Genomic DNA, 16,788 nt, shown 5'->3' on the forward strand with positions numbered 1-16,788 from the left:
AAACGTAACTGTAAATGAAATGTTGACAGTTATTCAAAGGATGCAATGCCACAGAGCCAGGTGGTCTGATGACCACCACCCCTGGGTGACCAGGATACTCACCATGCTAAATCGATTTTTGGCCAGAGCAATGAGCTCCTGGTCCCCGGGGGCACAGATGTTCAGCCCAATGGGCAACAGTCGCTTCAGAGCTGCCACAATCAGAGATGTCTGCATAGAATAGCGGTCCCCTTTGCGCTTCATTTTCTTCCTCTCTTGATCAGAAACGGCTGCCTGTGGGTCAAAGAGGAACGCTGACCCACATGTCAGTTGAAAATTTTCTCATGTAATTTTTAGATAGCAAGACGCATCATAATGTTAGGGAGAAATTCCACATAGTAATTTCATATATAATATGCTTTCTGATTCTCAATGCTTAAATTTATTTAAGTACAGAAAACTTACTTTTGTTTGGATAAATGCTTTGCAATATACATGAGTAAAAAGAGTATGTTTTATACATGAACACACTATCTGGATTATTTATAAACTACCTATGTGCTTTATACGTAACTATTATAAAATACATTTTCCTCTTTTATTATCGCTTCACTGTATCTCCTGAGAAACCAAATGGTATACCAGTCTCAGTGGTTCGGAAATATTCAGAAGTACTGGTGTGATTTCATTAAAACTGAACCTGGACTCATACATCAGCAGTGTCTTATGACCTTTTTAAGGACTATGGTGGTGCCACTAGGGTACCTCAAATCCACAATCCACTCTAAGTTTTGATAGGCAGGGAGTAGTCTTCTAACAAAGAGATCAAGTTCTCCTATTGTAAGAATTGCCCCATATCCACTTCAAATTTTGGATTTCTTTTGTATCAATAATTCCATACTGAACCAGTTCTATGACAATGATATATTATGAAAGTCAAGGGGAACAGAGAAAAGAAACAAAGGGAAATTAAGGATGCAAGTGATTGACATTACTTAAAAGAAGGTGGAATAGTCTAGTATCATAACCCACACCATTAATCCCTTGACACTTGAGAGGCAGAGGTAGGTAGATCTCTGTGAGTTGAGGAAAGCTGTTATACATAGTTCCAGGACAGCCAGAACTACATAGTAGGGCACTATCTCAAAAACAGACAGGCAAAACAAAGAAACAAGACAAAACATCAAACCCCCCCCACCAAAAAAAGGTGAAATATAAAAAAGGCTGGAGCTGAAAGACTTCTCAGCACAATGAGAAATAATGCAGCAATTGATTCATTTTTTAAACATTTCTGCTTTTATGTGTACAGAGTTTCTGCCTATGTGTATGTCTGTGCGTGTGTGTTCCACCCACACAGGCCAGGAGAGGGCATCAGCTCTTCTAGAACTGGAGTTACAGATGTTGGTAAGCCACCATGTGGATACTGGAAATTGAACCTGGGTCCTCCCCAAGAACAGTCAGTATGCTTAACTGTTGAGCCATCTCTCCAGCCCCAACAATTGGTTCATTACAAAGGACTTGTACACAATCATGATATTGCAGTATATTATTAGTTGTGCCCTATCAAATCTATAATTTTCTGAACATTAGAAGCCAGAACAGTTATATTCCAAAAAGATATACATATTGTGTGGAACTCATTTTTTATATGTACCAGCTTATAATAAATTATTTTTAATAAGTTTAGTTTCTAGGAATCTTGTAAGAACTTCGTCTTTCATAGATCATTTTTATGTCTCAATAGTTTACTACACCTGATTCAAACTAATCCTAGAAGCTATCCAAACAGAACATATGTTTCTATATCAGTAAACAATATTATCGAACCAACCCAATTACCATTATGAACATTCAAACAAACCTCTAAAACCCAGCAACCCATAAAGATGGGAAGACTTGGTACCTTGGACATCTTGGACTTGGTATCAGTGATGAGGAAGGACATGTTGTTGATTTCATTTTGCACCACGAAGTTCTGTTCTTCTCTTTTGAAATTCTAAGAAGTTGCAAAGGAAAGTTCAGTTAAAACTACTTAGAGAAAAATGATATAATTAGAGTTATAAAGAAGTCCAGAATTTCTTCAAGGACAGATGCTGACCTGAGACTGCTAGGTTAGCGACAATTTTAAGAACTATACTTGAGTATGGTTGACTTTTTCCAATGCTGGGACAGAACTTAAGGTTTTGTCCATACTAGGCAAGTACTCTACCACAGAGTACATCCCTCAGCCCTCTTCTTATTAGAAGATAAATTCTCACTAAATTGCTCAGATTGGCTTTAAACTCACTCTGTGGCTAAACAGTCCATGATATTTTAAGCCTCTTTCCTTACTTTCTTGGGAATTGGAATGATAGAACCATACAATCAGGTCCATCTTAAATAGGTATGGTTTTTGTTTATTTTATTTATTTATTTTTGGGTTTTGTCTTTTTTTGGTTTTTGGTTTTTTTTTTTTTTTCAAGACAGAGTTTCTCTGTGTAACAGCCCTAGCTGTCGTAGAATTAGCTCTTGTAGACAAGGCTAGACTCGAACTCAGAGATCCGCCTGCCTCTGCCTCCAAAGGGCTGGTATTAAAGGCATGCAACACCACCCCCTGGCTTGAATGGGTATGTTTTAAAGACAGGACACTAAGTGTAGAAGGTTTAAGTCATAAAAATGACACATTACCAAATGACAGTATGAACACTCCATACTGAGTTTTTGCTGGGAAGTAGTATATAATGCCTCCTGGGATAAACACAGTCTTTCAAGGGCACATACAACTCTAAGACAACTTCCTATTCTGATAGTTATTCCATCTAATTCTAAAAATGCTATAACATTATTTTATGTACTTCTTATTTAGAAACAGAATGGAAAAATCAATTGATTTTAAACATTTGGAGAAAATTTCAATACATAAATGTTTGATTCTAAGATATATCAATATTTCTATTATTCAAAGAACCATTAAATGAGCCTGCTTATTATAATGGAGTCCTCCTTCCAAAATATTCTATAAGACAAAAATTCAAAGACACTTCATTGGTATTTAAATGATTGATGAGTGGAATACATATGTCAATTTCACAGCAGTTTTCAGCTTGCTAAAGCATCTAATCATGGATTGCTCCTGTTTGTCCACTTGGCATTTAAAAATTGGGTTACCCATGGGAGAGAGGGAAAGGTAATGGACTGTCAATTCATCTCTGCTTTTGGCAGGTGAAGATGGGTTGATTTATCTCAGAATATACATTTCTCCCAAAATATCCCAAATAAGCTAGTGAGTCGTACAAAATAAGAAACCATTCATCATGCATGTTGGCACATGCCAAGGTTCCACAGAAGTAAGAGAATTACAAGTTTGAGGTCAGGCTAACTCCAAGACCAGCTTAAGATACACAGTGAGGACCTGTCTCAAAATATCAAGGGCTGAGATCTATATCAGGGCAGATCCCTAGTCTAGCATACCTAAGCACAAAATAAACAATCAAAATACTTCATTTGATTTATTTAGAGGAGCACAAACACCTTAAGAGAATTTCGTAGTATGTCACAGATAGCAGACATCAATCTGAATATGCATACATACATGTTTAAAAAGTCATTTTAAATCAGACATGTCCTAAAGGATCCAAGAATGTGGAGGTGAAGTGAGCACTTAAGCCTGGGCTACATTAGGCACTGTCTAAAAGAGGGGGAATACAAGTGCTCACCTTAATATACAGTACTATCAAAATTTTATCTTTAAAAGATAAATTACTGAGTTTAAGAGAGGCTCCATTTCCCTGAAATCCTCAGAGTTACTTTCATCCTGTTCTAAGTTATAAAGTGAATTCTAGGAAACAAACTCAAGAAATGTCATTCAGATAATAACCTCAGAAACCAGACAACTGGTCTACCTTTGCAATGTCCTTATCATACATCAAACAATAGATGCTGTTGGCCAGCGTTCTCATTCTTACATGGGATTTGGACCAGAAGATGAAGACTTCAGCCACCATTCGAAAGAGCTCCTCTGCTTCTGGGTTGGGCTCCTTCAGCCACTTTGCCCTGGAAGATGTGATAAGCAGATTTCAGCTAGAGATAATGAAGAAAAACAAAACAACTTCTCCCAAATCCTTTCTATCAAAGCCTTTGAGGATGGGGGGGGGGGGTCCCTGGCTAACCTAGAATTTGCTATGTAAACCAGGTTGGACTTAAACTCAAAGAGATTTGCCCACTTCTGCCTCTCCTGAGTACTGGGATTAAAGATATGTGTTATTATGCCCAGTTTGCCAAAATGAGGTTTGTGGACAAAATAATTCATAATGGTTAAGTGGTATCATGTAACATTTAAAAACTTGTAAGCGTTTTAACTGTCCATCAACTTTTCAAAAGAAAGAAATTTTTTAAAAAATTATTTTTATTTTGACAAATGGTTGCTTTATAAACCACATTCACACTTACGTATAGTATGTTTTGTGTATGTATACATACTGTATTACATATATTATGTATACATATTAAACAATTAAAGTGCATTTTCTTTCTGAATAACCTGCAGCCTTGTACACCTATAGCTCCAGTCTCTGCTGTAGAACAGAAACAATATAACAATAGATATGTTACTTGCACACCTTTAACAAACAATACCCAGTGGTAAACTGAAGATGTCCAATGAGAATTCATGTACGCATTAATATTTTGTTTGTGGCCGAGGAGTCAGTTAACTAAGAGGTCTATATGAACAGATGAACCAAGAAGGTCATGAAGGACCTGGTGGGGGGAGTGAGGCATTTTTGCACATTGTACCTGTTATAGTCCACAAATCGGATCAAGAGTGGGTAGAAGGCATAGAGATCCCTGGCCAGCGTAGTGAACTCATCTAAGATAAGCAGCTCAGCCTCGGACATGTCCCCTCTGGCCTCGGCTTTTAGGTGGTCTTCCTCAGACACTACCATGGCAGCCTTTTTCTTTAGCTTCTCCATCAAGGGCAAGAAGTGAGTTTTCAAGAGTTGGGGTTTCACCTTGTTGATGATAGGCTGCGAAAACACTATTTGGAAACAGAAATTAACATTCTTCTCTGAAGAACACCCACTAAATCAAGATGAGTTGTTGGTATGATAATGGGAGTGAGATCCCCACTGCTTCTCTCTCAGAGCTTCCTTAAGGACAAAGCATAGGTCTCTACCATTTTTCCAGCCACAAACACATAATTGATATTTAAATATGATTGTGGGATTCAATTCAGTGTGATTAGTTTTATAATAGAGTGACAATTTAGAATAAAAGACTTGGAATCATACCTGAAATCAGTATTATCACACCAAATCCCCAAATCAAAATAAGTCTTCTACTCCTTTCATTTTTAGAAGCTAAACACTCTCTGCAATATCATCATGCAAGACCTGAGGTCCCAACATCCCTTCATGGAAGGGGTAGATTATATAGAACACTGCTGTTGCATTTAGCATTCGGTAATAGTTCTAGGTTTACACAGCAATTTTAAGATCAATTTTTACCTTAAAAGTTATATAATATGTATACATGTACACAAATATATACATTGAGTAATATATTTGAGAAAAAAGATTTAAAATCCACCTATTCAGATCATTAAAACCTTAGTATATTTCCTTCAGATTTCATCAACAGATAAATGCAGTAACTCATAATATATATATATATATATATATATATATATATATATAGTTCACTCTGTGTTCCTTTAAAATTTTTGCTTTTTGTATAATATAATATAATATAATATAACATAATATAATATAATATATACAATGAGTATATCCCTAGACACAGAACACTGCTGAACTCTGAATGTTTGAAGAAAATGGAATAATTTGGTAAGAGGATCTTTGGAAACTATTTACCCATGCTCCAGGTGTTGGGTATTTAGGCTGCTTCCAGAATTTTAATATTATATGTTCCAGAATACTGAAATGATAAACCGAACTGTATATGTTGTATTTTATCTTCAATTCCTTAGCCTGTTGTCATAGGAGAATAATATGAAGGTGGGTTGTTTCAAAATCCAGTTTTATTTTTGTCTCTGATCATTGTTTCTTTTGCTTATTAAATTGTCTTATATAGAAATAAATAATTCATAAAATTGTTTGGAAGTGCTAACTATGTAATAAGTAGTTCTAATTGTCAATCAATACAACCTAAAATCACCTAAGAAGAGGGTTTCAGTGAGGGATTGTCTACATAGGGTTGACTGCTGAGTATGTCTTTGGGGATTGTCTTAATTAAGTTAATTGATGTGGATTACCCAGCCCACTGTGGGTGATATCATTACTTAAAAAGGAGGTCTTGAACTATGTAAGAGTAGAGAAATTGAGCTGAGTAAACTCAAGCAAGCAAGCATGAAAGCATTTATTTATTTTTGTACTTGATGGATTTGATATGACTAGCCACTTTAAACTTCTGCCACTGTGATATCCTAAAAGTGATGCTAGTTTACAACTCCAGATAAAATAAACTCTTTCTCTGAAATGCTTTTTGTCAGGACATTTTATCATGGCAGCAAAAGTGAGACTAGGGCAGGTAGTGAATGTCTGATCATGTCTGTATCTCTTTAAATAGCATAACAGGACTATGCAATGATAGTTTTGAGCACAGAAGAAATCACTGGAGATTACTGTGGGAAGTTTCTAGCCTTCAATATTTCAAATCTTCTCTGGAAATAAAACAAATGGGAGGGTGCGTTCTCCCCGCTTCTCACCTGCTAAGCGTTTCATCCAGGCTCCTTCGTCAATCCCCAGGTTGTTGTAGATGATTTTGAGAATGTTGCCCAGCAGTGTGTTCATGTGTTCTGAGTTGAGAGCTGTACAGCACATCTCAGCTCTCTCTGGGTGGTTTTCAGGACCGTGCTCCCACCATCGTGACATGTAGCTGCACAGCATGGGCAGTACAACCTCCATCATGTGTGGCATCTGAGTGTAGCGGATACCTGACTCTGCCAGCTCTATAATCTCAGTCATGAGCTTTTCTAGGGATGGTATATTTGGGCAGACATCCTCCACATTTGCTGGTAAACTGAGAGCTGGAGGAACACAGATAAAATTGGATTGTGCTCAATGCAAGGACAGGTACCATGTGACAGATTTGACTATCTCAAACAAACACATTTCAAGTTGGGCTTCAAAACTCAGCTAAACCTGGATATCTTTCTCCTGACATCTCTTCCTTTTATCTTGGCCATCATTTCAAAATTATTTCCTAACCCTAGGATCCTACCTTGCTATCACTCTCTTAGGTTGGTGGACAGCTGTTCTGCCTACTTCACAACAAAAAAGAATAGCCATTCTCTCCTCTCCTGCTTCTCGCAATAACCATTTTCAAGCCATTTTTGTGTGGCCTCATTCACCCTTATTCCCTCTATTTAGAGGAAGGAGATTTTGAGGTACTTCTCTTGTTACCCCCATCCATCTGAATGACTTTCCCACCACGGACCCTGCTCAGGTCTCTATTCCCAGTCTTTTCCTCTCTGGCTCCTGGCCCACCATATCTACAGATACACAAATGTCTTCAGAAGTTCTACTTGCCATGCATTCTTATACAGGAACTAAACTCAGTTTTCCACTACAGAGGGAAGTCATGACTTTGCGTCAATAACTCACTGGTTGCTACTAGGCAGCTTCTTCCTTTTTCTGGATGCCTCCTTCCTTGTCATCACCATCTCCAGTCTCTGAGACTCTCATTCATCACACCACTTTCCTTATCCCATTCCTTTCTCCTTGCTGAATTGTCTGCTGGCTTCTGAGGATCCGATTTTAGCCCCTCCTCCTCCACTTACATATTTATCTAGACAACTACATCCACTACTACTGGCCTCTGTTGCTATAGCCTAATCCTTCAACGTTTTATTTATTCACCTTTTTTTTCTCTTTAATACTGAATTTTTTTTCAGGGTCCACTAAAACACAATAGTTTAAAATTTTTCACTTCCTCTTCAACATACTTTCTCAAAGAAGGTGTTATCCAACCAGTCATCCTGACTAGATGCAGTCACATCTGAGATGGTTCTCCCTCCAGGAAACTCACGACACTCCAATGCCTATTGTTTCTAATGGGCATTGTCAAGGCACATTGTTTCTCCACATCTCAACACAGCTGAGCTGTGTGTTTATCTCCCTTACTACTGTCAGAATGGATCGCTGCAATACATGAGCCCCTCTCTGTAGCTAGTAAATGAATCTTCTTTGCTATTGGCATCAGTTCCCACTCTTGGTCCCCTCCTCTGGCTTCCCAGCCTGGCTTCATTGTCTGCTCACCTCTCTTGGGAGCTGTCTCCAGTCAATGTAAAATGCTTGGCACTTCCCCTAATGAACCAGAGTTTCTGTCTTCTCAATTTCAAGACTCATTCTGAATTATCTGTGTTAAGTCTTCCCAGGAGCTCTGGGAAAACATTGCTTTCTGGTGCCCAGTAGTCCTTATTCTGAATTCTATCACCCATATCTACCAGTCTCTCTCTCTCTCTCTCTCTCTCTCTCTCTCTCTCTCTCTCTCTCGCTCGCTCTCGCTCTCGCTCGCTCTCGCTCGCTCTCGCTCTCTCCTATAAATCAGAACACCCCAAGGGAAAGAATCAAACCTTACTCATCTTTATGTCAGATTTCCTGTTTGTCACAACCTCAAAGAAAGATACTGAAATGATTAGCTGATGAAATCATAAATTCAGTTTCCTTTGCTATGCAAATGAGGAGATACAGAAATCTGAGCATGGACATATTCTGCTTGCACAGTTCCTTATCTATATAGAGGTAATAAATCCACTTTGTTCCTGATTAACAGCCAAATACGAATGATTCACAAAGCCTAAATAAGATGACTTTATATTATTACACAGAAAAATTAACAATCTGAACTTAATTATTTTCACTACTTACAAATCTAAAGAATTTTTGTGAAAATATTACTATTGCACATTCAATACATCAATACATTTGTTTTTACTTTCATTTATTACATGGAGTGCAACTGACAAAATAGCCAAGCTAAATAATAATGATTCAGGTCAGTAAGTATTCCTTATATAGTAAGCTTCACGAAAAAAAATACCCAACAGTGTAACTAGGTCATGGAAAATCAAGTTCACAGACAGTTGTTCCTGTCAGGGTTTAAGAACATTCTGGAATTATTAGAAAGCAACCAAAATCCAAAGACTTAGAAAATTTTCAAACAGAAACATTCCTATCAGAGGGCATCTATAACACTTAACCCTTAAGAGCTGATCTTGACTATTCTAAGAGAGAGACTAGACTTTATACAGATGATAAGTAGATGGGAAAGAAAGCAGAGAAACATCACCCTTCACAATAGTCACAGATAACATGAAATATCTTGGGGTAACTCTAGCCAAACATATGAAAGACCTATATGACAAGAAATTTAAATCTTTGAAGAAAGAAACTGAAGAAAACACTAGAAAATGGAAAGATCTACCATGCTCTTAGGAAGATAAAATTAACATAATAAAAATGTCAATCTTAATCTACAGATTCAATGCAATGTCCATCAAAATCCCAGCAAAATTCTTCATAGACCTCAAAAGAACAACACTCAGCTTCATATTAAAAAAACAGTATAGCCAAAACAATCCTGTACAATAAAGAAACTTCTGGAGGTATCACTATCCCTGACTTCAAGCTCTACTATAGAGCTACAGTAATGAAAACAGCCCATAATTGGCGTAAAAACAGACAGGAGACCAATGGAATCAAATTGAAGACCCGGGTTATCAATCCACACACTTATGAACACCTGATTTTTGACAAAAAAGCTAAAAATATAAAATGGGAAAAAAAGAAAGCATATTCAACAAATGGTGCTGGCATAACTAGATATCAACATAGAGAAGAATTAAAATGGATCCATATATATCGCCATGCACAAAACTCAAGTCCAAACAGATCAAAGTCCTCAACAAAAAAACAACCACAGTGAATCCTTACAGAAGACAAAGTGGGAAGTACATTTGAACTCATAGGCACAGGAGACCACTTCCTAAATATAACTCCAGTAGCACAGATACTGAGAGAAACATTTAATAAATGGTACCTCCTAAAACTGAGAAGCTTTCGTAAAGCAAAGGAAATGATAAACAAGACAAAAATGGCAATCTATAGAATGGAAAAAGATCTTCACCAACCCCACATGTACAAAGTGTACAAGATCTCTAAAATATACAAAGAACTCAAGAAACTTGACATCAAAAGAACAAATAATACAATAATAAAAAATGGTACAGATCTAAACATAGAATTCTCAACAAATAAATCTCAAATAGCCAAAAGAACTTAAGGACATGTTCAACAACCTTAATCATGAGAGAAATGCAAAACAAAACAACACTGATGATGTAGGAGTGTCTTCTATCTATCTGTTGCTTTCATTGGTTAATTAATAAAGAAAACTGCTTGGCCTGATATGTCAGAACATAGGTAGGCAGGAAAGACAGAACAGAATGCTGGGAAGAAGGGAAGTGAGTCAGTCACCATGCTTCTCCTACCCAAGACTGGCAGTGGTTAGAATCTTCCCGGTAAGCTGGTGCTACACAGATTACTAAATATGGATTAAAGCAGGATGTGAGAATTAGTGAATAAGAGGCTGGAACTAATAGTTCATGATCCTAGATAAGCTACATAATAAGGTGAACCCAAAGAAAACCGTATACAGATCCACCTTGAAATTGGAAACCTGACAAAACTTGGGAGCATGGGGGCAGGAGGTAGAAGGAAGGGGAAAAGGGGAAGAGGAGGGGAGAAGGAGAGGGTTGGGGAGAGCTTGAAGGAATGGAATAGTAGAGACAGAGGAAGGACAGATATGAGAGCAAGGAAAGAGATATCTTAATTGAGGGAGCCATTTTGGGGTTAGCAAGAAACCTGACTCTAGAAAAATTCCCAGGAATCCACAAGTGACCCTAGCTAAGATCCTAAGCAATAGAGAAGAGGATGCCTGAACTGACCTTGCCCTGTAGTCAGACTGATGATTATCTTAAACATCACCATAGAACCTTCATACAGTAATAGATAGAGAAAGAAGCAGAGACCCACATCAGAGCACTGGACTGAGCTCCCAAGGTCCAGTTGAAGAGTAGAAGGAGGGAGAGTATGCACAAGGAAGTCAAGACCATGAGGGGTTCATCCACTGAGACAATTTGCCTGAGCTAACGGGAGCTCGCCAACTCCAACTGGATGGGGAATGAATGAGCTTGGGATCAAACTAGTCCCTCTGAATGTGGTTGACAGTTGGGGCAGACTGAGGGGCTAATGACAATGGCACTGGGATTTGTCTCTACTGCATATACTGGCTTTGGGGGGTCCTATTCTCTTTGGATGTATATCTTGCTCAACTTGGATGTAGTGGGGAGGGCCTTGGACTTTCCACAGGGCAGGTGGGGGTGTGTGTGGAAGGAGTGGGAGGGGAGTGGGAGAAAAGGAGGAAGTTGGAACTTGGATTGGTATTTTTTAAAGTAATAAAATAAAATAGTAATAATAAAATAAAAAAAACAAGATAGGGTAGAGGGGGAAGGGAGGAAGGGAAGGGAGCAGAGAAAAAATGTATAGCTCAGAAGAAGAGTAACTAGAGTCTACTTACTTTTCATCCAGCTCAACTCACATACCTGTTAATAATTCTAGATTCTCAAAGGTAAATCTCCGAAATCATCAGCAGGGGAGTAATTTTTTTAAGTTGGAATCAAGAGCAAAAATAGGAGTGTCTATGCAACAAACAATCTGATTCTCCTGTGTGGGATACCACACATGGATTTTATATCTATGACACACTGAATAGACACACAAGCTTGTGGATCTTAGGAGGACACATTGGCATGAACAGTGGGCATGTGTATATATGTGTATACATACACATATATATATATATTCAAACACACAAATACACACATACAAAATAAATGTTAAAAATTAAAAAGAACAATGAAGGGCATAAATCCATCAATGAAATAAATAACGATACCATGACCCTTCTTGGCTTACTGTAAGACAATTCAATAAGAACGCAGATCAACTTATTTTCTTTATATTTGCTGATAATTTTGTCTGCTTTGGTGGAGTATTCATTTGTGTGTGGCTCATTAGCTTGGGAGAATTGAACAAATTTTCCTTCAGAAACATTAGAGGAAGTACACATTTTTAAAAATGAATGCTAAATTAAAACACTTGAGAACAAAGAACCTGTCTCATAGCTCATAAACTGAAGGAGATAATTAAAAACTACTGTTTTTTTTTTTTAGTTGGAATCAAGAGCAAAAATAGGAGTGTCTACGCAACAAACAATCTGATTCTCCTGTTACCACACACGGATTTTGCATCTATATACTATCTATGCCTCTGCATGGTCAGCCATACAAAAGATTACAATCATGTGATGTTGAGCCCACATATGCATAGATTGCATCAAATTATCAACTACCTCATGTAGTGATATTTCCTTCGTATTTTAATAAAATAAAGTTTGCCTGAAGGTCAGTGCAAAGCAGCCACACTAGTCAGTCATACAGACCAGGCAGTGGTTGCACACACCTTTAATCCCAGCAGCCACACTAGTTAGTCACAGCAGTTGTGCATGCCTTTAATACCAACAACAGAGAAGAATATAAGGCAGGAGGAGACAGGAACTCCCTCTCTTTTAGTCTGAAAATTTCAAAGAGGTAAAAGCCAGCAGCTGACTGCTTTGCTTTTCTGATCATCATATTGAGCCCCAATATCTGTCTCTGGGTTTTCATTATTCATACACAACTCCATCTATCAATCAAGGTAAGAAATCACCCACACGCTACCCCTTGCAGCTAATTACTCCTCCTCCAGAATCCAGGAAAGGAAGGATCCTCTGGTAACCTGGGCTCATGAGCAACCTCACTCAAGCACACTGATCCCCTACAAGAGCACTACCTTGTACTTTCAGAAGTAAAAACGTCTGAACAAATGATCTCACTACCCCAAGAATAAAAAACACTGCAGAAAAAAATATACATTATCAAGACGCAGTTTCATTTCTCAAAAACCAAGCATAGTTCTGTGTTACCTGCTCTCTCCCGTGAAGACCTGGTGTTGTAGATGGAGTGAACATTATGTTTGTCCAGGTGAGTTTCCAAAAAGGCTATAGGGAAGGCACCAGCAAAGGCAGCTAGGCATTCTCCGAGTGCAGATCGCTGCCTACAAGGGCAAAATGTTTACTGTTTCCAGCTGAATAACTGAATAAGTTACATGACAATTGTTAGATTTAACCTACAAGAGGGATACCAATATTGCTACAAACTATATATGAAATCCAGTTTTGTATATTACAAGGAGAAAAAAAAGAATTACACACTTTGGTGACCAAATTTTGATCTACTGAATAAAAGCTCAATTGTCAATTAACAGTAACTTTAAAATCAGATTAACAAGTCATCAAAATGAGAAGTTCTGCACCTTTACTCACAAGTCAGAACGTTTTCTTCCCTCTCTGACTACCTTTTCCTTTTTTCCCCCTTTCCTTTTTAAAATAACAAGGAGAGAATTTCTGATACTAAGTGGATTCAGAAGAGTAAAAAGTTGAAGTAGTAATACTGATTATGACTTATGCAAATTTACTGACTTATCCTTTATAAAAAGAAGAAAGTATCTAAGAAATCAAACTATGTCTCACTGATTGTGGACAGAGTTTAAAGTCTGATAGTATCTTCTTCACTCTTCTCCCTTTTATTAGTAATTTTCTTTTTTTTTTTTTTTTTTGGTTTTTCGAGACAGGGTTTCTCTGTGGTTTTGAAGCCTGTCCTGGAACTAGCTCTTGTAGACCAGGCTGGTCTCGAACTCACAGAGATCCGCCTGCCTCTGCCTCCCAAGTGCTGGGATTAAAGGCGTGCGCCACCGTCCGGCAATTTTATGTCTTTGTCGGAATCTTCAGTTGTTCATCAAAGAAAGACTGATGGGAAAGCAGTTTAAGTATATTATAAACTCCCTAAAATGAGTATATAAGTATTACAGGTGTGACTTAAATTAATATAAAATATTACATTATTTTGCTTTTAAATACTTTTCAATTTTTGTTTTATTATGTGCATCTGTGTGTGGGTATGTAGATGTAAGTATAGGTGCCCTTGGAGGCCAGCAGAAGGCACTGGGTCTCTTGGAGCTGGTATAACACGAGATTATGAGCCAACTGCAGTGGCCACTAGAAACAGAATTTGGTTCCTCTGTAATGTACACTGCTGAAATCTCTCTGGTCCCTATACAATATTCTTATTAGATAGTTTTAAATATCCCAGAAAATAAACATACCTAGTCATTTAATGATAGAGAAATTTTTTTTTAAAAAAAAAATATGTCATCAGGTGAGTTTGTGGCTGTGGATTTTTATTAGTTATGATCTTTAAAAGTCAGGCACTAAATGATCTATTCTTAGGTATCTTGCTCTCTATATTGTATGGTTACTTAAACGAAAAGCACAATCCACCCCGATATTCATGAATTCACTTGTTTGTGGATTCTGGCTTCTCCCAGCAGATTCAGAACCCAGGATGGTGGAAAACTAGCTTTTTTCACAGTTTCATCCCTGCTTCTGACAATTTATTAATATTTAATATTCAAACAACAACATGAGAAGTTAAATCTGAATACTGGAAAACCTAGTGGAGAAAACTAGAATTGTTATTTCAATATTTGCCTGCTTAAAAAAAGTATGATGTAAGCTTTTGACATTATAAAAAGGAGAAAGAACATTTATGAAGTAATTGACAAATGTCATTAGACAAAAATCCAAAGTCCCCATGTATAAAAAAACTATCTGCACTTAATAGTCAAGGAAAGAAAATTCATAAGCTTAAAAATTATGCGTGCCAAAGTAAACACAAAAGAAACAACAAGAAAGGAAAAATTAAGAAAATGCCTTTGAGAAGAAAATCTGGATTCTGCCAGTAAATCTACAGAGTTAAAACAAAGAGAAAACTGAGCATGTGGGTATTTGAATATGAATATAAACCAAACCAATTTTGTGAAAAGATAATGATAACAATATAACTGTTTCACATATGAATGCTTTTAGCTGTGAATTTCTAAATTCTGGAATTATTATTGGTTAGGAAAAAATAATTACAACGAATAAACAACAGGCCAAATGCTGAGTTTAAGTCTTCGTTTCCCTGTCGACAGCATTTGATAACGGTGACTCACTTCTGTCTGCAATGTGAGCATATGAAGCTGGCTTTAGTGAGCTTCCAGCCTACTTTATATTTTTCTGTGCATGTATGTGGGTGGGGTAGGCATGTGGGAACACATCTGGAGATCAGACGTCAACATTGACTCAGTTCCTGCATCATTCCCCATCCTAGTTTTTGAGTCAGGGCCTCTCACTGAACCTGAAGCCCACTAATTCATATAGCCTGGGCTGTCAATCAAGCTCCAAGGATTCTCCTCTCTCTTCCCCTCTACCCCCAGGCCCAGGGATTACAAACTAAGAGCTGTCATGTTGGACTTTTTAGGTGACTGCTGTGGGTCTAAATAGGTCTTCACTCTGGAAGCCCCTTAGTTTGCCTTTTTGATACCAAGTTACAAACAATGCAGGCAGCTGCCCCTCTTAAGATTTATAAGCTCTGTTTAAATTGATATAATATTAAATAAATAAATAAATAAATAAATATATATATATATATATATATATACTATGTCTTTATATAAAAGACAAACTGCACTGAGGTTTACTAGAGTAATTCTTAAAGACTGTCAAATTCCTCTTGAGAAACTGGACAGATTAATCCGGGTTGCATCAAAAGTAAGAAACAAGTATAAAACAAAGAGTTCCAAGGTGCAGTTGTCATCAATACCAGACTGTCGTCTGCTCTTACCTTTCCACGTAGATGCTCTTGCTTGTTCCCAAGGCATACAAGCTGGTCAGAATTCTGTAACAAGACACCTGCACATCCTCCACTGAGAATAAAGAGAGTCTCCATTGAGAAGTAAACACTTACATAACAGATGACCCTGAGAAAGTTTAAGCTGAACCCAGAATTCCTCATTAGACTTTGGAAAATGAAAAATAAGAACACATTCACAAAATAAAATACAAAAGTTTCTTTTCAAAACTCTTCCCTGCACACAGGGAGCTGAGACCACTTCAAAGAATGTGTGGTGATTATCTAGAGCAGGGGTTCTCAACCTGCCTAATGTTGTCACCCTTAAACATAGTTCCTCATGTTGTGGGGACCCACTCATAAAATTATTTTCATTGCTGCTTTACAACTATAACTTTGCTGCTGTTATGAATCATAATGATATGCAGTGTATATGCTATGCAACCCCTGTAAAAGGGTCATTCAGTCCAAAAGGGGTCACGAACCACAGGTTGAGAACACTGATCTAGAACATCCTCAGAAACATTTTTAATAGTCTTTCTCTGAATGTTAAGGGAAAGGACTTGCCCAAGAATAATGTAAAGCATAAGACTATCTGAAAAGACAAGGAATATATGTCAATTTGAGTGTTGTTATGGAGAGAAAAAATATTCTATCTTCTATAAAGGTTTGCATGGAAAAGGATTTTAGTTCATATAATGTTAAATGTTAAATATAATAACTGTCTGTTACCATAAGTCACAATGATATCCCCAGGGATCTGACATTCATATATAAGTTTCTCTAGGAGACTTTAAAAATTATTTTTAGTTAGGAATATCCCTATCTGTCTGTCTGTGGATATGTATATGTTACTGCCGGCGCCTGCAGAGGCCAGAAGCCTGGATCCTCCTAAAGCTGGATTTACAGGCATCTGAAGTGAATTTTGGGAGTTAAACGCATGTCCTCTGCAAAAAAAATATATCCTCCTAATTACTCAA

General features: G+C 37.4%; 1 protein-coding gene across 2 annotated transcripts in view; it reads right to left on the reverse strand.

Moving 5' to 3' along the window:
* The window catches only part of Ryr2 (ryanodine receptor 2), a 565,815-nt gene that overhangs the window by 97,648 nt on the left and 451,379 nt on the right, over positions 1-16,788 (reverse strand). For both annotated transcript variants that reach the window (XM_057787812.1, XM_057787811.1), the window contains 7 exons: positions 15,803-15,884; positions 13,003-13,133; positions 6,683-7,003; positions 4,753-4,993; positions 3,924-4,011; positions 1,883-1,975; positions 103-273 (listed from right to left, as the gene is read on the reverse strand). In XM_057787812.1, the coding sequence (XP_057643795.1) occupies positions 103-273; positions 1,883-1,975; positions 3,924-4,011; positions 4,753-4,993; positions 6,683-7,003; positions 13,003-13,133; positions 15,803-15,884 (1,127 nt within the window). The remainder of the gene's footprint in view (positions 1-102; positions 274-1,882; positions 1,976-3,923; positions 4,012-4,752; positions 4,994-6,682; positions 7,004-13,002; positions 13,134-15,802; positions 15,885-16,788) is intronic.

This window comes from Chionomys nivalis, chromosome 13, assembly GCF_950005125.1.
Source record: "Chionomys nivalis chromosome 13, mChiNiv1.1, whole genome shotgun sequence".
NCBI lineage: Eukaryota > Metazoa > Chordata > Mammalia > Rodentia > Cricetidae > Chionomys > Chionomys nivalis.